The 21706-nt window shown below is 34.1% G+C and overlaps 1 protein-coding gene across 3 annotated transcripts; it reads right to left on the reverse strand.

The window, feature by feature from the left end:
* Window positions 1-1536: 1536 nt before the first annotated feature.
* LOC111703719 (protein trapped in endoderm-1) lies at window positions 1537-21466 on the reverse strand. Of its 3 annotated transcripts, XM_023475753.1 has the most exons (20): window positions 21363-21466; window positions 19062-19174; window positions 17594-17670; window positions 17178-17285; window positions 16444-16525; window positions 15729-15787; window positions 13099-13152; window positions 12761-12825; window positions 12158-12239; window positions 10854-10921; window positions 9695-9785; window positions 9588-9635; window positions 7687-7775; window positions 6812-6881; window positions 6662-6724; window positions 4279-4356; window positions 3592-3697; window positions 3386-3466; window positions 2813-2863; window positions 1537-1756 (listed from the first exon to the last, which is right to left on the reverse strand). In XM_023475753.1, the coding sequence occupies exons 2-20, from the start codon at window positions 19170-19172 to the stop codon at window positions 1673-1675; spliced, it is 1467 nt and encodes a 488-aa protein (XP_023331521.1). In that variant the 5' UTR covers window positions 19173-19174; window positions 21363-21466; the 3' UTR covers window positions 1537-1672. The 3 variants fall into 3 exon arrangements, with proteins under 3 accessions (XP_023331521.1, XP_023331522.1, XP_023331523.1); XM_023475754.1 differs by lacking the exons at window positions 17594-17670; window positions 19062-19174; window positions 21363-21466 and having other exon boundaries at window positions 17182-17266; XM_023475755.1 differs by lacking the exons at window positions 17178-17285; window positions 17594-17670; window positions 19062-19174; window positions 21363-21466 and adding an exon at window positions 16831-16834.
* Window positions 21467-21706: the final 240 nt, after the last annotated feature.

Below are 21706 nucleotides of genomic sequence, written 5' to 3' on the forward strand. Positions count from 1 at the left end.
TTTCAGGGACAGATTTCTTAATAGTAATCTTTGTCTAGCTACAGAACAGGGGGGGAAGACGGGGAGGGGAATTATTTGTTTTCAAAAGATGCAGGAAGAATAGTATGTGTATATTTATACATAAATATAGCTTGGTTAAAGTCTACAAGATCATTAATCTTATACTTAAATAAAAGAGGATCACTATAAAACGTGGCCTTTTGAATTATCAATTAATCTTATTGCGCGTTTCTGAAAAATGTTAATTTGTTTCATTTCCGAACATTTGTTTCTTCCTCAGGCTGAAAATCCATATTCTATAAATGATAAAGAGTTGTAAATAGTTAGTTTAATATTACTAGGAAGAATATTTTTCATCATCGGTTTACACAATCAGGTGGCAGAGGCATAATAGAGATTAGAAAATTGAGTTTGTGGCAAAAACTCAATTCCTTTCCGGTAATATACATAAATATAAATATATTCTACTAGGTCAGTATTGTATTATGTATTTATAGAAGTAGCGTTTAATGAGTGTATCGTATATTCTATATTTGTAAGAATCATTTATAATTTCAATCCTGAGTAAAGCTATACACAAAGCTGCACTCCCAATTTTAAAAAATAGATTTTAACGATTTTTTTAATAGGGCGTACACCTCCGCTCTTTAGCAAAAGTAAATTCAACCTATATGAAGCATACAGTCTGATCCGCGTAAACCTTGTTGCACTGGCTAGTCATGTTGATTGTCATCTTTATTAACCCAATGTTCGTGCAGTGCAGTACAAACTGGGACCGGAAAGGTTGACCCGCTATCGGAAATTCAAATGTACAACGGCTGCCCGTGAGGGAAACAATCCTATTAGAGTAAATAATTTGAATACTCACTGCAAGTTATTCATTTATTTTTGAACGCAAGATGGCCTTGTCTGCAAGGATTCTTTCAACGTGAAGTTCATTGATATTTTCGCCATTTTTGTTTTTTATTTCATTAAATAGAGAATACATTCAACATGTTACAATTGTTTAGTTTACACTTTTTCAAACAAACACAATCAATAGACTTCAGCTTAACAAAAACTTTCTTTTGTGTAGTTTTATTTTCAAATGCAAAACCCTATATCTTTACAACCAGATGGCATAAACCGATGATATTTCAAACTTAGACTATTTGATCTAACAGAATTTATAGTTTGAAATATCAAAGGTCTACGACATCGGGTTCCTATGATATATGAGGAAAATAGTTAGAGTTTGCGGCAAAAACTCACTTCCTTTAATTACTATTTTGTTCAGACTAACTGGACGTTACAACTTCAAAGATCACAGATGTCATGGTAAAACTATCAGACCAATAAATCTTTACCCCTTACTACTATACCACACTCGTATCGTATTCGTTTGATTTTTGATTTCTAACAAGCTCTCAAGCAACAAGGATACACGTAAACATTGAAACAAATAGAAGATGTCAATAAACAGCTTCTCTTTTAGGTGACTACTGACTACTTATAATACAATATACACATGGTATACATAACAGAGAAATAGGTTTATTTAATATTTTTGTAACGTTTATTCATAAATAGATTCTGATACAGAAATAAACATTGTACATAATATATATGTTAAATATCTAAAATTATAGAAACACAACAGATATCCAATGTCATTAAAATGAGAAAAAAAAGATTAAGAAAGCGAATATGATAATTTTCTTCCATTTTCCTCCTTGTCCAGGTTATAGATCCATTCACTTCGGAACAAGCTTGAATTCTAAAAACTAATTCTTAGGATACATCTTTTATATATGGATTTGGCTTGTCTGTTTGTTTGTATTCAATAAACAGCAGAACGGCACTGATCAGGTTGTCTGTTTGTTTGTATTCAATAAACAGCAGAACGGCACTGCTCAGGCCGTCTGTTTGCTTGTATTCAATAAACAGCTGAACGGCACTGATCAGGCCGTCTGTTTGTTTGTATTCAATAAACAGCTGAACGGCACTGATCAGGCCGTCTGTTTGTTTGTATTCAATAAACAGCTGAACGGCACTGCTCAGGTTGTCTGTTTGTTTGTATTCAATAAACAGCTGAACGGCACTGCTCAGGCCGTCTGTTTGTTTGTATTCAATAAACAGCCTGCTCAGGTTGTCTGTTTGTTTGTATTCAATAAACAGCTGAACGGCACTGCTCAGGCCGTCTGTTTGTTTGTATTCAATAAACAGCTGAACGGCAGAACTGCTCAGGCCGTCTGTTTGTTTGTATTCAATAAACAGCTGAACGGTAGAACTCCTTAGTCCAAACAATTTAAATGACCGGGTGCAAGGGAAGGTTTAAACGACCGGGTGCAAGGGAAGGTTTATGATCTTTAGAATTAAAAAAAAAATTTAAATGTTTGCCTTTTTGTAATTTCGTTTTTGTTTGTTTGAAGACGCACTAAAGAAATAAGAAGAAATCTTTTATTGATATTATTTAGAAATCAATGAAAGGATTGCAGATAGTTAAGCAACAAAAATGAATAATTAACAGAGAAAAAGATTATTCAATTATAAATTTATAAAAAAATTCTATTGATTTAATTTGATTTTTTAAATAAAGATTAATGGTTCGATGTCATTTTACAATCTATAATATTCTTATTCTCATTCATGATTAAAATGAGAAGTAATCTGGATAGAGATAGCATCATATGTAATTATTCTGTTTTATTATTTTTTTTCTGTAATTTTCATTTTTATTTTTGTCAAGAATACAATGAAACAAAGTTGTAAATATAGATTTCTCTAGGACGGGAAAACAAAAAGAAATTAGGTATAAAAATCTCAAGCTTACCCCTGAACTTCTTCTGGTTCTTCTGACCACACGAGAAGATATTTTCTGCCTCTGTTAAATAAATCAAATTTTATTAGTACATAATTAAAGGGAGTGTTCTCGAAAAATGATACTCTGAATGATTCCAAGTGGCAGAGACACCAAACGGAAAAACGTACTTTTAAGTGCATTGTATATTAAACAAATAAAAAATATTATGAAATATCAACTTTATACCAACTGCGTCGAAAAATTATGGATGATTATAGGTTGTAATATCTCAATAATTTGTTTGGAATTAAATTGTTTTTTTGTTTTTTACGATCGGAGCAGTATATTGTATTTTCTGAATTTGTATGGATGCTACGTTCTTCGGTATTAGTAGTTTTTAACAAGTTTCTCCTTATAGGCGCAACAGATAGATGTACGATTAGTAGCGATCACTATAGATAATTTTTCGCCGTAAGCCTAGACTTCCTTTCATTTTTCGCGAACACTCCCTTTAATCAATCATTTCTTTTTAAATAAGTGAAAACCTATGCATAAATGTGTATACTCTTTTTTCGTGATTTCGACTAATGTATTTTCTTAAACCTGTTTTTCTTTGGTTTTAAATGAAGAAGATTCCAGGTTTCCAGGAAGAATTATTATCGTAGATGATGGACCTGCTTCAACCTAAATAAATAGTTTAAATAAATCATAAATAATCATAAAAAATCATAAAAAATCATAAATAATTATAAATAAACATAACAAATCATAACAAATCATAAATAACCATGAATAAAAATAGTTTATACCTCTACAGTTTCTTTGTAGGATTTGTCTAATTTTAGTTTCCCGCTGTAGCTGACACAGATATCCATGATTTCATTGAGAACTAAACTAGTCCCACCAACATTATCCCTAGTATTATTTGCATTGTCTTCAACATGGGGATTAATATTGTTATGGTCATAACCATGGATATGGTCATAGTCATGGTCATGGTCATGGTCATGGTCATGGTCATGGTCATGGTCATGGTCATGGTCATGATCATGGTCAAGGTCATGGTCAAGGTCATAGTCAAGGTCATGGTCTTGGTCATGATCAAGGTCATGGTCAAGGTCATGGTCATGTTTAAGGTCATAGTCATGTTAATAGCTTCGTGGAAATAGTAGTGGTCATGACTATGGACATGATTAAAGTCGTCCTGAGGTCGAGTTTGATCAATTTTAGCCGCGTCTCAAATATGAGACGCGGTTCAAACATCGTTGGTTCCACTTAAAATTGTATTCAGTGTTTCGAAATTTGAGCCTGAGTACTATTGAAACAAGTTTTTTGGTAGATCAGCGACGAGGTTTAAATTCTTTAAATTCGGCCTCAGATCGTGATCACTGTCATTGTTCTATTGGATTTCGTTTTAGTATTTTTATCTATGTCTATGTTCAATTTTCAATGTTCGCGGTTCAGTTTATGTTTAGTTCTTTAAGTTTTATTATTACCCCTGTAAATCTGCCTGAAGAACATGATTTTGACAGTTCAGAACAAATATTGTGTTATGTGGAACCGTGTTTCTTGGCCTAAATTTAGTAAATATAATACAAGATTATCCACTAAGGATGAGACTGCAAAGACGACAGGAAACTCTTAAATATGACGATCCCAAAAATAGATTAAGTCTTCCACCTAAAATATGTTAATGTCATGGCTTTTTCAATGTTTTGGCAAAGAAACGAACAAGTTTACGCTTGCAGGAAATTGTGAATTTAAGAAAAAACACAGAAAAAATTCCGTACAACCGTCTCTGTTGTCTCATCTTTTGTGGGTAAACCTGTATCTGTATACATTTTTATATCATTTTATATCAGCCGTAATTAATGCCATCTTTCCTTTTAGAAACTTTACCTAAAGAGATCTTTCGAAACCAAAAATATCAAAAAATATAAAAAGCTTCCAAAAAAAATGATAAAGCTAATTTCTGAAGAATCATAATGTTAGAGAGAGTGTCTTCCTACAAACCCCGTATACTATACCACGTAAAAGGGCAGTTCTAGAAATAAGTTGATTAAAATAAAAGTACAGGGTTACCCACAAAGGATAAGACTTCAGAAATTTATACTGTCTCTGGTTCCATATATTCACGATTCCCTGCAACCGTAAACTTATTTTTTTCTTTGCCGAATCATTGAATACTCCATATTAGGTTACTATATCTAAGGCAGAATACATAAATTAACCCATCCAGGGACTGTCATATTTCAATAGTTCCAGGTCGTCTTTACAGTCTCTCCTTTGTGGATAACCCTGTATATACGTCTTAGTTACTGTAAAGTCAATTTTCTTTACTCAAAATTAAAAAGGGTTCCTAAGCAGACGGTCTCTTTAAGAAAAACACAAATCTGAAATATTTCTAAATTGTGCTCTCTAATGTTATATATATTTATAGAGGCTGGATATTTATTGGGAAAATGTTAGGTTTATGGGATATAAAAGGATAGTTACCAAATATTTATGTTCATTGAAGAGAACCGTGCTATATATAATGTATTGATCTAATTGGTATCTATATCATAAAAACTGTCAATTTTAACTAGAAGGTTACCCATTGAACTCGGGTTAAGAGACGACATTTACTATCGTCTTTGATAGTCAGTGAAGTAAACCGTTTGATGATAAAAGTACAATTTGATTATATCAATAAAATGAAGACGACTTTTCATTTAAATTTTAATTTATATCAAGCGTTTAAACAGCAAGGATACACAAAAACATGGAAACAAAGAGAAGCTGTCAATTTAAAAAGTTCTCTTTAAATAATTGTAAACTTGTAATTCTAAAAAAACAATTAAAACGTAAATTAAAAAGTCGTCTTCATTATATTGATATTTTAGCCTACCACCCTTTTACATCCGTCCAAAGTTACATCCGTCCTACGATACTTCGGACCATACCCGCACGTGGTTTAGCAGCTTGAAGCTGCTGTTGATCGGATTTACTGTAGGTATGATACACACTTTACTAAAAAAAAGTTAGTGCATCTGACCTACTGTAGATCGGTTGCAAACTTGTACAGCTTTCATCAGTTTGGTTGCACTCTTCTTTCGGTCGGATGTACAATATTTCTAGGTCGGATGCACAACATTAGTACGTCGGATGCACAACTTTAATAGGTCGGATGCACAACTTAGTAGGTCGGATGCACAATTTTTGTAAGTCGGATGCACAACTTTTGTAGGTCGGATACACAACTTTTGTAGGTCGGATACACAACTTTTGTAGGTCGGATGCACAAAAAGTTAGTGTATCAGAACTAGTAGGTCGGTTGCACAGCTTTTTTAAGTTGGTTGCATCAATTCTGTAGGTCGGATGCACAATAAATTTCTTAACCTAACCTAACCCCACATATTGTATATCACTTGGTCATTCTGGTAAATGTGGCCGCAGCGCTCGGCCCCCTAGCCTAGCTATAGGTTCTAGCCGCAGCGCTCGGCCCATAAATTGTTGTAACCTAACCTTATGCATCCGAACTAAAAAGTTGTGCATCCGACCTACAAAAACTGTGCATCCGACCTACAACAGTTGTGTATCCGCGCCTAAAAAATCTGTGCATCAGGATTAACAAAATAGTTGTCATAAATATATCCGATGTTGCGTAGGACGGAAGTACTGTAGGACGGAAATGCCCTAGAACAGAAGCAAGGATCCTTCGTTAATCAAAGACGATATTAAAGTCGTTATTTGATATTGGGACTTCTTAAATGTTTTCTCAATGATATCTCGTTCTTTTGTACTTTGTAAGGTGTTAAACACACGTACATAGAAATAAATAGACTATTCTTTGATCCGCTTTATTTCTTATATTTTGTGCGGTTTAGTGTAACCTACCTGCAGCAAGTTTTCCACACGTGAGAGAGAAAAAACTTGTAAGCTTTTCGGTACTGTTCGTTCCTGACAAAAATAGTAATAGTATCTTTAAAACTGGTTTGTTTCAATCATGAAAAATATTATAAAACCTTTTTTCTCGATAAATTTTACCTCAATGCGTAGACAACAAAGTTAAAAGAATACTGCAGCCAGTAAAGCAGAAAGAAAACCAAATGAATTTCTAAAAGATTAAAATCCTAAGCAGGGCAAAGAGCTTTGAACTAAATAGAAAAACAAATTAGAACTATTGAAATTTTAACCAATGGGAGGGTGGAAAAGGGTATATATAGCAGAAACAAAGATAATCAGATTTTGACGGATAATAAGTAATTTTGCCAGTTACTTCATAAAATCTAAGGTTAGGCATATGATTAAGGCGTTGAAGCTAATGACAAATCAGTAGATTGGCGCCAAAGTAGGGGCAAGTAGAGATAGGAAGGGACAGGAAGGTACAGGAAGGGACAGGGAGGAACAGGAACGGATAGGAAGGGATAGGAACGGACAGGAAGAGACAGGAAGGGACAAGAAGTGACAAGAAGTGAAAGGAAGATAAAGGAAGGGACAGGAAGGGACAGGAAGGGACAAGAAGGGACAGGAAGAGACAGAAAGGGACAGGAAGGGACAGGAAAGGACAGGAAGGAACAGGAAGGGAAAGGAAGAGACAGGAAGGAACAGAAAGGGACAAAAAGGGAGAGAAAGTGACAGGAAGGGACAGGAAGCATCAGGAAGCAACAGGAAGGGACAGGAAGGAACAGGAATGGACATGAAATGACAGAAAGAGACATGAAAGAGCAGGAAGGGATGGTAAAGGACAAAAAGGAACAGAAAGGGGTAGGAAGAGATAGGAAGGGAAAGGAAGGGACAGGAAGGAACAGGAAGGAACTGGAAGGGACAGGAAGGGACAGAAAGGGACAGGAAGGGTTGGGGAGGAGTGATAAACGGAGGGAAGGAAAAATATTAAATTACTTTAATAAAATATATTTCACCTGGTTTTTCTGCGTTATAATCTAGAACATTTATGAGTGCTATTGGTCCAACAAATATTACATAACAACCACACACCAGCAGTATCATTCTACATTCATTCATATATGTTTATACTTTTTTTGTCCGTCTGTCCGTCTGTTTTTTTTTGTATTAAATATACGTCAAAATGATCACACCCAAAACTGTCTGTAAGACCTCACATGACCCCAGGTAAGGTTCACGGGTGGTTATAATTTAAAAAATGTGCCTTGATTTAAATTTTTCAAAATCTGCAGAAAAAATTATTTTTTATTGTTTGTCAATCTATACAGTAAAAAATGCTGGACTGAAAAAGAAAAAATTAAAAGTAAAAATCGAAGATGGGCGCGAAGAGCTGGAAATTATAGTACATACAGTGAAACCCTTAATAACGAAAACATCGAAAGAATTCATAAAATGTCGTATTCTTCACTTTCTGATAATGGAATGTTGCAGATATTTAGTTTTTTTAATTAAATGATTATATGGAACTTTTTAAAACTGTTCCCGCATATTCATGGCTATTTATTTATTTTCGCAAATACTGAAATTTACGAAATATAGTATAAAACTCATTGAATAATTGTCAAGATGACATTTGATAAATTCTTCCGATGTATTCGTTATTAAGGGTTTCACATGGTTAAAGGATGGAACTGAAGATATGAAATTGTTTAAAAACATCGATACAAAGATTTAATTTTTATTTCTGCCTTTAAATTAGTTTTTAAGAGGCATCTGGCAGGGTGGATGTATAAGCACGAACAAAGACTGAATAAATTCCATAAATTTGTCTCTTGAGTCTCATCCTTTGTGAGTTACACTGTATATACATTTTTTTCACTTTTTGTTTAAATAAACATTTTATATATTTCCAACAAAAAATATGTTATGATTCTGGCTAATATCGTCATTTATTAACTAAATATCATGTATTTGCAGTTTTCAGTATTGTTTTCTGATTCAGGAATATCTGACTCAACAACTGTTGATGATTAGCTTCCAACACAATTTTCTCAATATTCTTACAGGTGGAAAAAATAAAAGTCACTGCACTATGTGGGGTTTGAAAATTGTGAGGATATCCATTGTCAGAATTCCGCCATAATAACAAATGGGATAAGAAAGGTTATGCTAGGAGTGGATTTTTTTGACAAAAGATTCTTGAAAGTTCATCTCGGACAAAGTGCTTCAGAATACGGCCTTGCTTACAGCAATCTTTTCAGGATTCTACTTTCTATGTTTCCATTTTCCTTGAAAGGGGAAGAGAGAGAAACCCCTCATTCTCTGCACTATTATTTACTCTTTTTTCAAAGTATAGTGTACTGCCATGTTATTCCACACAGGGTTCTGTTCAGCCACATGAAACTGGAGAGAGTTGCATAAGAACCTGACTGTTCTGAGCTCCTTTGATGCTTACACATAGAACCAGATTCAATCGAAAGAATTAACGTCTTTCCGACAAGTTTGGATACTTAATAACAGCTAACCAGTAACCAGGATTGTTATTAAGAAGTATATTTAAAGCTGTCAGTAGCATAATCTGGATCCAGTTAGGTACAAAACCTCCATTCTCCAAGTTAATACAGCGTTAAAAGATCAATGCAGGCCTTCAATGTTTTATTTCTTTTCCATTTGTGTGCAGAGGTGTATACGGGGGATATACACCCCTGGCCAAAGTTTCTCTAGTTTGCCATTTTTTCTCTCTCACCCTGTATCTATGAGTACTATTAAAAGCGCCAAGCCATACCCAGTTGTTGCTTCTTTAAAAGCTAGATGTACACTGGTAAATATAAGCATATATTTCTTATTTTTTGAAGTGTAAAAATTAATGTTATTTTCAGCTAAAATGTTATTTTTAAAATTTGAAATTGAGACTTACATTGTTAGTCTGTGATCTCTACTGTCCAACTGAATTTTGTTCTCTGCTCTAAAAACAATCCGAAGTGAAAACTTAAACTTTTGAAAAGTTTAAAATAAAAATCTTACGTCAAGGTTTTCAGAAATTTGGATGATTCTCTACTCATTCTCCAGATTATAGCATAGCTAACAAGTAGTATACAAAGGGGAACCAGGAACCCTGGAATAGAATAGTAAAATGGAACCAAGAACTCTGGAATAGAATAGTTTAATGGAGCCAGAAACCCTGGAAAAGAATAGTATAATGGAACCAGGAACCCTGGAATAGAATAGTATAATGGAACCAGGAACCCTGGAATAGAATAATATGATGAAACCAAGAACCCTGGAATAAAATAGTATAATAGAACCAAAAACCTTGGAATACTTTAGAATAATGGAACCAGGAACCCTGGAATAGAATAATATAGAGGAACCAAGAACTCTGGAATAGAATAGTCTGATGGAACCTGGAACCCTGGAATAGAAAAGTATAATGGAACCAAAAACCCTGCAATAGAATAGTATAATGGAACCAGGAACCCTGGAATAGAATAGTATAATGGAACCAGGAACCCTGGAATAGAATAATATAATGGAACCGAGACCCCTGGAATTGAAAAGTATAAGGGAACCAAGAACCCTGGAATAGAATAGTATAATGGAGCCAGGAACCCTGGAATAGAATAGCATAATGGAAACAAGAACAATGGAATAAAATATATAATAGAACCAAAAACCCTGAAATAGAATAGTATAATGGAACCAAGAACCCTGCAATAGAATAGCATAATGGAAACAAGAACAATGGAATACAATATATAATAGAACCCAGAACCCTGAAATAGAATAGTATAATTGAACCAAGAATCCAGGAGTACAATAGTATAATGAAACCAGGATCTCTGGAATAGAATAGTATAATGGAACCAGGAACCCTAGAATACAATAGTATAATGAAACCAGGAACCCAGAAAAAGGATAACATAATGGAACCAGGAACCCTTGAATGGAATAACATAATGGAACCATGGCAACCCTGAAATAGAATAATAAAATGGAACCAGATTCTTTTAGATTATTTCATCTAAGAATTTTTAATTCACAATTTAAAATATAAAGGTCTATGACATGAAATTAGAGCTTGTGGCAGAGGCTTAATTCCTTTATGTTATCCTACAGCTGTAAACTTGTTTCTTTATGGCTTTATCACTTTATTTACCATAAAAAGACAATATAAAGTGTTTACCTACTGTATAGAATAGTACATGAGGATCATTCTCGTTCAACTCCAGGAAATCACATTTCCCCATCTTCCTGAAAAAATATAAAGGTTTTTTCACAATTCTTCTTTTACTTTTAAAAGAAGATGTCAAGATTTTTGTGGCTCAGAAATGCGCCGGCAAATTCATGGTTGCATAAATGTACTTATTAACTGGTCATGAAAGCAATAATTATTAACCTTTGTAATTTTACAGCTGTATAATAAATATTCTTTAACAGTAGAATTGATAAATTCGTCTATACGTTAATTTATTTTTCGACTTTGCAGTGAAGACGACAATTAATCCAAAATTCTTAAAATAATATGTGAATATCTACATAGAAATAAATGTCGTCTTTGTTCTTCGTTACTTTGGAAATGTCCATAAGGTGTTTTTTTGTAATGTTTAATTGTTGCCACTGATATTTCTTCTCTCAGGACACTTTTTTAGAGAAATAATTCAGATGAAAATTTTAGAAAAATTTCTTCATTAAAAGAAAAGAAAAGATTGCTAGTGAAGACAGGGTATTCAACGAAACATGATTACCGAATAGTTATGGATGTCTTCTACCATATATTGTATGAGACATTATAGCCTTTGTGTAGTTTTTATTTCGTTAAGAAAATCGTTTTCTCAAATATATTTTGCTTTAAAATCAATTTTACTTTAGTACAGGGTGTCCCACGAAACATGACAGTATGCAGGACGACTTGAATGTCGGCTTGATTTATCATATAATTTGCTGCGTTTATTTGTCAACCTAATTTTAGAAGTAAATTTCTAGGGATAATAATCACAAAATTTCCCTTGTCCTGCCATTTCCAAAATGTGGTCTGCCTTTTTTGTGCTTTCAATATTGCCCGAGATATGAAGAATTTCGTTCAGATTTCGACAATTTTGCTTTTATTTAACAAAATTGAAATCTGAACCAAACTCTTTATATCTCAGGTAATATTGAAAGCACAAAAAACGCAGACCACTTTTTGGAAATGCCAGGGCTAGGAGAATTATGTGATAATTGTTTCAAGAATCATACATGTTAAAGTAGATAGAAGACTAAATGTCACAAATAAATTCAAATACCAAAGACGACTTTCAAGTCGTCTTCCTATTGTCATGTTTCGTGGGACACCCTGTATATGACTGTCATGATATTTTTATTATTCTCTTTGGTATCAAACAACTTTTAACTATTCGCCGACTGTTATGTTTCGTAGGACACCCTGTATATATATTGTTTCGTAGGACAACCTGTATATATTGAGTAAAAACGATTAACATTATTTACCTATTATACCCAAATTGTCCGTAGATATTAAAGAATGATGGGCTAACCAGTAGAGCAGCGTAAACCCATATAGAGAGAACAACTAGGGTACATTACTGATAATTTAACTAAATGAAATTTGAAGAGGGGGAGGTGGCGCCCCCTTCCTCACACGTTTCAAGAATAGGGAAAAAAACAATGATTTTTTTTCAGAAAGATTAGAATTGTTTAAAAGTTTGGTTTTAAAAGTCGCTTGATAGATGCTTCTTTATTTACTTTTTTTTTCTCCTCTATCCCCCCCCACACTTATAAGATGCTTCTTTATTTACTTTTTTATTTCTCCTCTATCCCCACCCCACACTTGATAGACGCTTCTTCATTTACTTTTTTATTTCTCTCTATCCCCCCCCCCCACACTTGATAGATGCTTCTTTATTTACTTTTTTATTTCTCCTCTATCCCCCCCCACACTTGTCAAATGATTAATTTGCACCTCTGTTTGAATATATGTTGACTTAAGTTAAAAAATATCTGAATGATTTTAATTTAAAACTTGGATGCCAGAAAGAATTAAATATTTCAATTTTACGGAAACAGTTCCTTTAAACTTTCCTTTAAACCCACCTAAATGGCCTCTTGTTCCATACAAAAACTTCCTAGACAGCAAATTCTTCTGAAGGGAGAGACATCTAAACAAACACTTAGATATATAGAGTTAATAATTGGTATACTGAGCTAGATATTATGTATAGAGTTAATAATTGGTATACTGAGCTAGATATTATATATAGAGTTAATAATTGGTATACTGAGCTAGATATTATATATATAGAGTTAATAATTGGTATACTGAGCTAGATATTATATATAGAGTTAATAATTGGTATACTGAGCTAGATATTATATATTGAGTTAATAATTGGTATACTGAGCTAGATATTATATATAGAAAGAAATATCACCTGCTCAAAGCTACAAATCCAACAGATAACCATGCAGCAAATGCATTAACATACCTAAGAATATGTAAATTTTATGCTGCGATTAGAATTAGTATTGATCACTTAGATGCTTACAGCTTTTATTGACTTTGAACATACAGTTATACAACGCTAACCAGTATAGTGATTTTTCTACGACTTCAAACATTCAGTGAATTGATTCTGGGCATATTATCGTGATTTATTCTACAGCATCATAACGTATCAAAGGATTACCCCCGCTGAGTACTTCACCAAGGCTGCCGTCAAACTCCCAGATTTTGGACAGAAGACCGCGACCTCTGGTTCCTTCATGCAGAGTCTGCCTTTAGAAATGCTCAAATCACTCAATCCCATACCAAATTCGATCATGTTGTACAAAAACTCCCGCAAAAGATAGTGATCTCTGTAAGAAGCCTGATTATGGGTTCAGTGTCCTCATCTACCACTCCTTTTGAGGATCTCAAGGCCAAGCTAGTATCCTCTTCCACCCTCTCACACTGGCAGTGAGACCACTGTCTTACTGCTCGAATGGACGCCATGTTGGCTTTTCTCTCGGAAGATGAGGTCCCAGGCAGTCTATTTCTGGGTTTGTTTCTGGAAAGGTTACCCATCAAGATGAGGGACCACCTGGTGGCTGATAAGTTCAAGGCGTTGCATGCTGATAAATTATTGGACGCAAGGAGACCACAACCTACAGACCCTCTTCTAACCACAGCTGCCTTCCAATCTACTCGTCTGCCTCGCTAAAATCTTTAAACTCGTTATTCCTTCTGCAAAAAAAATGTGTCAGAATTATCTCGAAATCTAAATTCAACGGTCATACTGAGCCATTGTTTCACTCTACCCAGATATTACCCTTTCATGATTTAATCCTTCAGCAGAAACTTATGTTAATGCATTCAATTGATAAAAACTATAGTCCAGTATCTTTTGGAAATTTCTTTGTAAAAAACTCTGTATTGTCTGTGAACCTGTATAATTTAAGAAACTCTGATGAATATTTTATCCCAAGAGTTGATAATGAATCTTTACGTCGATTTCCTTTCTTTGATTTGCCTAAATGTTGGAACAGTTTAGCTCTAAATAATCCTGAAATTTCAAGTATTACTAATAAAATTTCTTTTAAATCTACGATTAAAAATCATTTGCTGTCAAAGAGTGACAATTTTATTTGCAACAAACTATTTTGCTGGTCATGCTCTAGTTAATCGTCATTTTTTAACTGCATACAAATAATTTTTCTTTCTATGACAATGGATTTATAAGTCAAGCAATTTGCATTTTTTAAAATCCTTCTTATAAAAATCAGTGCTCTGGCATTGCTTTTTTTGGAAAAGGTATTGTTAATGGGTGGAACTTAAACTTTTGCTAATTTTTTTTGCAACGCAAAAAAATTAGGAATGCAATAGTTCCTGGCGCCTCTGTTTCTGTTTTCTGCCTATTGTCTCAAATCAAGAACCAAATTTATAACATGTTAATTGAGCAAATCTGACCCTGTTCCTCCGTCTTCTCCAAACCCAGTCCCACGACGTATCACATCAATTCAGTTCTAATTGATACCACGGTAAACTGCCAGGAGACCAACCTGAAAACAGCTCTGCTATGGCTGCTCTCCTTCCGTTGATAATTAATAAACTAATAAATAGGTAATTTTTATGCACAACCTGTCATATTTTCAACGGAAAAATAAATTATTAGATTAGATTAGATTAGAAACCACATCTTCCTCCCCGTCTTGTGGTCGGGTCGTGACCATGGGAGCACATCACCTGCCAGTTGTAACCAAACTCCAGGTCCTGCAAACCCGGGAGAATGTTACTTCCACAAACGTTTTGGATCTTCAGCTAACAACTGTTGTAGGTAAAGGAAAAATATCTTTAGTTTTAGCTTTAATAGCTTAGGATGCAGGTAGAGCAAAAGTATTGTTAGGATTAGTTTTGTTATTTTAGGATATAGGTAGAGCACTAGTATCCTTAGGATTGGTATAGCTATTTTAGGATTATGGTTTCCAATCGCGATTCCGTTGCGCGCAATCGCATGCAAGTGCGCGGAATTACGCGCAACTGTTTTCAAATTACGTGCAATTGTGCGGAATTGCGCGGTATTGTGAGGAGTTTCCAGCGCTCGCAATTGCGCGCAAGTAAAATCCACTTCTGTTGGAAACCTTACTTAGGATCCAGATAGAGTTAAAGTATCATTAGGATTAGTTTTGCTGTTTTAGGATGCAGGTAGAGCAAAAGTATATTTAGAATGCAGGTAGAGCAAAAGTATATTTAGGATGCAGGTAGAGCAAAAGTATATTTAGGACTAGTTTTGTTATTCTAGGATTTTAAAATGCATGTAAAGCAATAGTATTGGTAGTAGTCCCAATCTTTAAACAGCAGAGAAATATAAACATGAAAACTAAGGGAAGTTTCTCTACCTTCCTAAGCTAGTCAAACTAATTATAACGATACTATAGCTCTATCTGCATCCTACCAATTTGGTAATCAGTTGAAATAGAAATAAAAAATTGTCTTCATTGTATTAACACATAAAACGATATATATGTCTTGTGCTTCTAATTCCAATAATTTTGGTATTATATTTATTTTAAAGTATCAACCTACTTGGAGGCAGCTAACAGCCGACAGGTGTTGTGTCCCAAGGGCCAAGACATTTGAATATACTAAAAATATGATTAAAAATAAAGCTTAATCAGTCATTCTAGTTTAAATTCAAGTTCTAGTTCTAGGTCTGGTCTTGGTTCTAGTTCTTGTTCTAGTTCTAGTTCTAATTCTAGTTCTTATCCTAGCTCTAATCCTATTTACAGTTCTAGTTCTAATCCTAGTTCTAGATCTAGTTCTAGTTATATTTCTAGTTATAATTCTAGTTCTAGTTCAAGTTCTAGTTCTAGTCCTAGTTCTAGTTCTAGTTCGAGTTCTATTTCTAGTTCTAGTTCTAGTTCTATAATTTCTAGTTCAAATTATAGCTCTAGTTCTAGTTCTAGTTCTAGTTCTAGTACTAGTTCTAGTTCTAGCTTTAGTTTTAGTTTTAGTTAAAGTTTAAGTTTAAGTTCTATTTCTAGTTCTATTTCTAGTTCTAGTACTAGTACTAGTTCTCTAGTTCTAGTTTTAGTTCTAGTTCTAGTTCTAGTTCTAGTTCTAGTTCTAGTTCTAGTTATAGGTCTAGTTCTAGTCCTAGTTCTAGTTCTAGTTCTAGTTCTAGTTCTAGTTTTAGTTCTAGTTCTAGTTCTAGTTATAGTTATAGTTATAGTTCTAGTTCTAGTTCTACTTCTAGTTCTAGTTCTAGTTCTAGTTATAGCTCTAACACTAACTCTAGTACCTGTAAACTATACATGGGTAGCTGTATTAAGCAGTAGATGAAATCAGCAAAGGCCAAGTTTACAATAAAAAGATTTGTATACCTAGAATTGAAATATTAAACTGACTTTTTTAATTAGAATATAAAATTGAAGATAGTGTAAACAGATCTTAATAAAAGATTTCGTCCACCCATATCCTCCGTGGAATACCTTAGAGTAGGGTTAAGACGCATCCAGATAAATTTATGAACTACTTGCCAGGATAGGGTTAGGTTAGGATGCATCCATGTAAATTTATAACCTACTTGCCAGGGTAGAGTTAGGTTAGGATGCATCCATGTAAATTTATAACCTACTTGCCAGGGTAGGGTTAGGTTAGGATGCATCCATGTAAATTTATAACCTACTTGCCAGGGTAGGGTTAGGTTAGGATGCATCCATGTAAATTTATAACCTACTTCCAGGGTTGGGTTAGGTTTGAATGCATCCATGTAAATTTATAACCTACTTGCCAGGGTAGAGTTAGGTTAATATGCATCCATATTTATAACCTACTTGCCAGGGTAGGTTTAGGTTAGGATGCATCCATATAAATTTATAACCTACTTGCCAGGGTAGGGTTAGGTTAGGATGCATTCATATAAATTTATAACCTACTTCCAGGGTTGGGTTAGGTTAGGATGCATCCATATTTATAACCTACTTGCCAGGGTAGGTTTAGGTTAGGATGCATCCATATAAATTTATAACCTACTTGCCAGGGTAGGTATGGAAGCCAAATAGTTTATATCTAGTTGCCCAGGGTATGGCTAGCAGGGTAAGTAGGTTACCGCTTAATCCGAACAGTGCCACAATTATACATCTAAACAAAACAAAATAAAATTTAAGAAGGATTTTGAGAGTTTTCTTTTATATTAACTTGGAGCTTTCAAACATGTTTTTCCTTATCCCTAAGAAGGTTTCTATAATTTTCAAACATTTTATCAAACTTGACAATTTGTAACGTGTTCTGTGAGATAGAATCAGAAAGAGGATTATTTCATATTTTTTATCAAGCATCCATTTTTATAGTTAAAAAAAGAAAACCGTTATCTAAATTCTTTAAAAAAAGAAAAATTTAATAATCGTGTTCTTAATATATATATATAACAAATATATATTTCTACTTACACATATCCTGCAACTTGACTGAAGATAGGGTTCAATGTAGTGCAACAGTTTAAGGTTATTGTGGAGTTACTTACAATCTAAATTATCCTCAAGATAAACTAACAATCAAATCAAAACGAACTTATAGGACCTGTAAGCATAACTTCAAGTAATGCAAAGATGGTAATATCCGATTTACAATGGTACCCATTGAAAGCTTAATCTGGTCAATAGTGTGAAAAATGTTTTAGTTTTCCTAAGTTTAAAGTGTTCCTTATATTCGATAATTCGCATATATTTTTCTTTCATAGAAATACGAAAATATTTTGTAAATAAATCACAATTTAAAACAAACAATTTTCAAAATTATAATCATTGATATCTAATTCGTAGTTGATCGCTGTGAATCGGGCATTACCATATTTGCATAGAGATTCGCTTGAATTTACGCTTACAGTCCCTTTAATTTTAAACTTTAGTGGGAAAAGACATCTCTTGAATAAATTGTTATATTTTTTTTAACTCGTTAAAAAACATTTGAATAAGAATGGGTTAGGTTTGTCCTCAGGTTAAATTTTATCAAGCTTTTTCTTACATCTTCTACAAATTATAACCATCATATAGTTTTAAACTTTAATCTCGAACTTTAATTTCAGGTTTTCTGAAAGTTGCACTCTCCCTGCAGATTATTTTTGGTGATAAAATATATGATGTATTCCGTAAATTAAGCATTGATAAAAAAAATTCAATATTGAATGCAGTTAGGAGAAACTTTCTACAATATTTATCTTTTTTCTATTTAAAGTAGTAACTTGAGCATAAATGTTGTCTTCGATAGTCAGGAGTTTTCTGGTTTTCACTGTGTGTTATTTTATTTGTTTCATATTTGTATGTTAATCAACTTTTTTAACTATAAACTATCTCTGGTGTAAACTATCTCATGGTATGAACTATCTCTGATATAAACTATCTCTGGTATAAAATATCTCTGGTATAAACTATCTCTGGTATAAACTATCTCTGGTATGAACTATCTCTGGTATAAACTATCTCTGGAATAAACTATATAAACTATCTCTGGAATAAACTATCTCTGGTATAAACTATCTCTGGTATAAACTATCTCTGGTATAAACTATCTCTGGTATAAACTATCTCTGATATAAACTATCTCTGGTATTAACTATCTCTGGTATAAACTATGATGGTTTATTTCCTTTTGTGCAGCTGATCATCGCCTCCGCCTCTGTCCAGTTAAAGGGACAATCTTGAAACTGTTTTTTATTCTAAGAAAGAAACTATTTAAAACAAAACAAAAAATAATATTATTTTAAGAGACATGAACGCAATTCAAGTTAAAATGTTAAATGATGCAAAAACATGATGAAAAAATATAAAAAATTTTAAAATGTTGTATTAATAACAGCTATCTGGAGCACTTAAAATATAAATACTAGGGGGAGGGGTTGATTTAGTGCCAGAAACTTACCATCAAGAAACCAAAGTTAACAGCAGAAAATATATAATTTGAATCATTCATCATCTGAATTTCTTCCGGTTTAATAGTATCTGATTCAATCCCATCCTTCATCATCTGCATATCTGGAAAAAAAATTTACATAGAATATTCTGAGTTCAAAACTAGTTTGATGTGAACCTCGGAATTAAGAAGTTATTAAACAAATTCTTATTGCTTATTTAGCTCCTGGACCTAGTAGGAACTCAACAAGGATGAAACTTAGGGCTCGATCCATGAAATTTAAAAATTGCCAATATCGCAAACTCACTCGATTGATTTTTAGGTAAATAATCTATAAGTAAAGCTTTTTTAAGGTTGAAACCATCATAGGCGGTTTCAGGAGGGGGGTGGCAGTCCATTACCCCACACCCCCTTAGTGAAATTAGGGGGGGGGGGTGTCCCGGGATTTTTACAAAGTCATTATTACGAAGGCTTTTGACCAGTTACAGGTCATATATTACCACGGACAGGTTGGTCAATCTATATTTTTTAGCATTGATTAGCGATCGACGAAACGCCGAGGAAACGGAGAATGATGTGATTCAGGGTATTACAATTCCTTTGACAACGATTTCTGTGAAACTTCCCTCCTTTTGGACCGATTCTCCTAAGGTTTGGTTTATTTAAGCAGAGGCTCAGTTTGAGAACTATAGGATTTCTTCCTTCTGGACGAAATTAACTCACTGTGTTGCTGCACTGCCCCAGGATGTTGCTTGCAGACTTCTGGACCTAGTTTGAGTGCCTCCTGTCGAGCCCTAAGAAACTTTAAGAAGACCGACGCCCCTCTGAGCTGATAGACACGATGCTGGTCACCCTCCCTAAGGACGAATAGCCTGTTTTTTTCTTCAGAGGCCTGTTCATGGACTGCCTCCCAGCTGATATTCAAGCTCATTTGCTCTCTGACTCCATCAATGACCCCCGAGGAATGGCTCTCCATGCTGACAAACTTTTGACGATCAGTGGACGCAGCCTCCCTGTCCAGGCGTTATCTGATCAGTTTGAGGACGTGTTTGCTTTGCCATGCCATAATTCATCCTTTAGGGCTGGAGTTTGCAGTTCTTTGCTCAGGTCTTCTAGTCGTTCCTAAGTTCAGGAAGATGGGAGTAGAGTTGGTTCTCCAGGGTCTGTTGATACCACAGCCGATGGGGAGATGAAACGAGCCAGTGCAGAGCCCCCTATTTCCTAAACTCAATTCCTGCTGATTTTTCTCCCTCACCTTATATTTTTGAAGAACTCTCTGTCCTCACACACGTTCCTTGTTGACACAGAACCCTCCGTCTCAGTTTTTCCACATCATCCTTGACATCCTCCTGCTCCGAGTGTTGGTGTCCAGCTAAGAACCGCCAACAGTTCCGCCATGGACACATTTGAGTGGACTTTTCTCTTTGCTGATGTGTCCATGCCAATCTTCGGCTCTTCCTGCCTTTTGGACGCTTCCAGCCTAGAGCCAATCCCCACCATTTCCTCCGCCGATAAACCTTATAAGGACGTGCACTGCCACCAATAGGTAAAATGAGATCGGAAACTGTGCGGAGGAAGTTGCCTTCCCTCCCTCTTATGGCTAGACATGGTTGTTGAGCTAAGAATGCAGTATTATTGAGAATTTTTTTAGGATTCATTTGAAACCTATCAGACTTTCTTACGGTGTAAATTTGTTCAGTAAGAGCGCAGATTCAATCTTTAAACTCCTCCTCAATAGAACTTTGGTTGGAAATTAATGCTTTTTATTATTATATTGAATTTCTTATTTTTTATGATCTTGTTCGCAGATTTCTGTAAATTCTTCAAATGTTGTCCTTTCAACGAAAATTCCAGAAAATGTTTGTGACAATGAGACATTACAGAAACCAATAACTAAATAAGATTGCTTATTTCCGATGATAACAGTTAATTTTTTGTTCTCAACCTGTTCCTTAACAACTAATTAGTTTACTGTATAATTTCACATTTTTCGTTGTCGTCTTTGAATAATGTTTAGAAAACCGATTCTCAAAATTATCCCTCCAAAATTGACAATGTAAGAGAATTTTGCACTCACGCTGAAGAAATAAGCACAGTAAAAACAAATGAATCCTAAATAATTTCTATACAATACAGCTCAATTACAATGTCTAGACAGACACTCCCTTAGGGACTATAGGGATGTACTTTCAAGTGATCCTCCATTTTTACAGTGGCATGTCCTGATCACAAGGGTACCCTTACGCATATGAGCAAAAACGAAGAAGTTATTGCCGTGTTCATGTATGTTTGTACATATTGTCAACAAACCTTGATGTTAGCCTGAGTAGACTGAATAGTGATGTGTATTCACAGCTCTGTATATTTTTACACTGACACTGCAAGCTGATTAAAGATAACTGAAGAACATTTTCCTCCCAGGGTTTTGATACAGTTCACAAACAATATAAAAGATAAACATGAATAGTTTTTTTATTATGATCGTCAAAGTTTTTTCACTTTCCTGTTCTTATATTTCTTTCATTTAAATTTCATTTTAACTTTTTGTCATAATATAACACTGCAGTTACAATATGGTCTTAAATATGCAAATTTTTATCTAATGAATTTTACTGAAATGAATATAAAGAATTATCAACGGAATATCTGCAAAA

This window comes from Eurytemora carolleeae, unplaced genomic scaffold (assembly GCF_000591075.1).
Source record: "Eurytemora carolleeae unplaced genomic scaffold, Eaff_2.0 scaffold481, whole genome shotgun sequence".
NCBI classification, from domain to species: Eukaryota; Metazoa; Arthropoda; class Copepoda; order Calanoida; family Temoridae; genus Eurytemora; species Eurytemora carolleeae.

Excerpts from the sequence above, each read along its gene's own strand:
- LOC111703719 (XM_023475753.1), bottom strand. The coding sequence starts at position 19,172 with ATGCAGATGATGAAGGATGGGATTGAATCAGATACTATTAAACCGGAA. Across the intron at positions 17,286-17,593 it reads AGTCAAGTTGCAGGATATGT|ATGTATAATTGTGGCACTGT; the intron begins GTAAGTAGAAAT and ends TGTTTTGTTTAG. Across the intron at positions 10,922-12,157 it reads GGACAATTTGGGTATAATAG|GAAGATGGGGAAATGTGATT; the intron begins GTAAATAATGTT and ends ATATTTTTTCAG.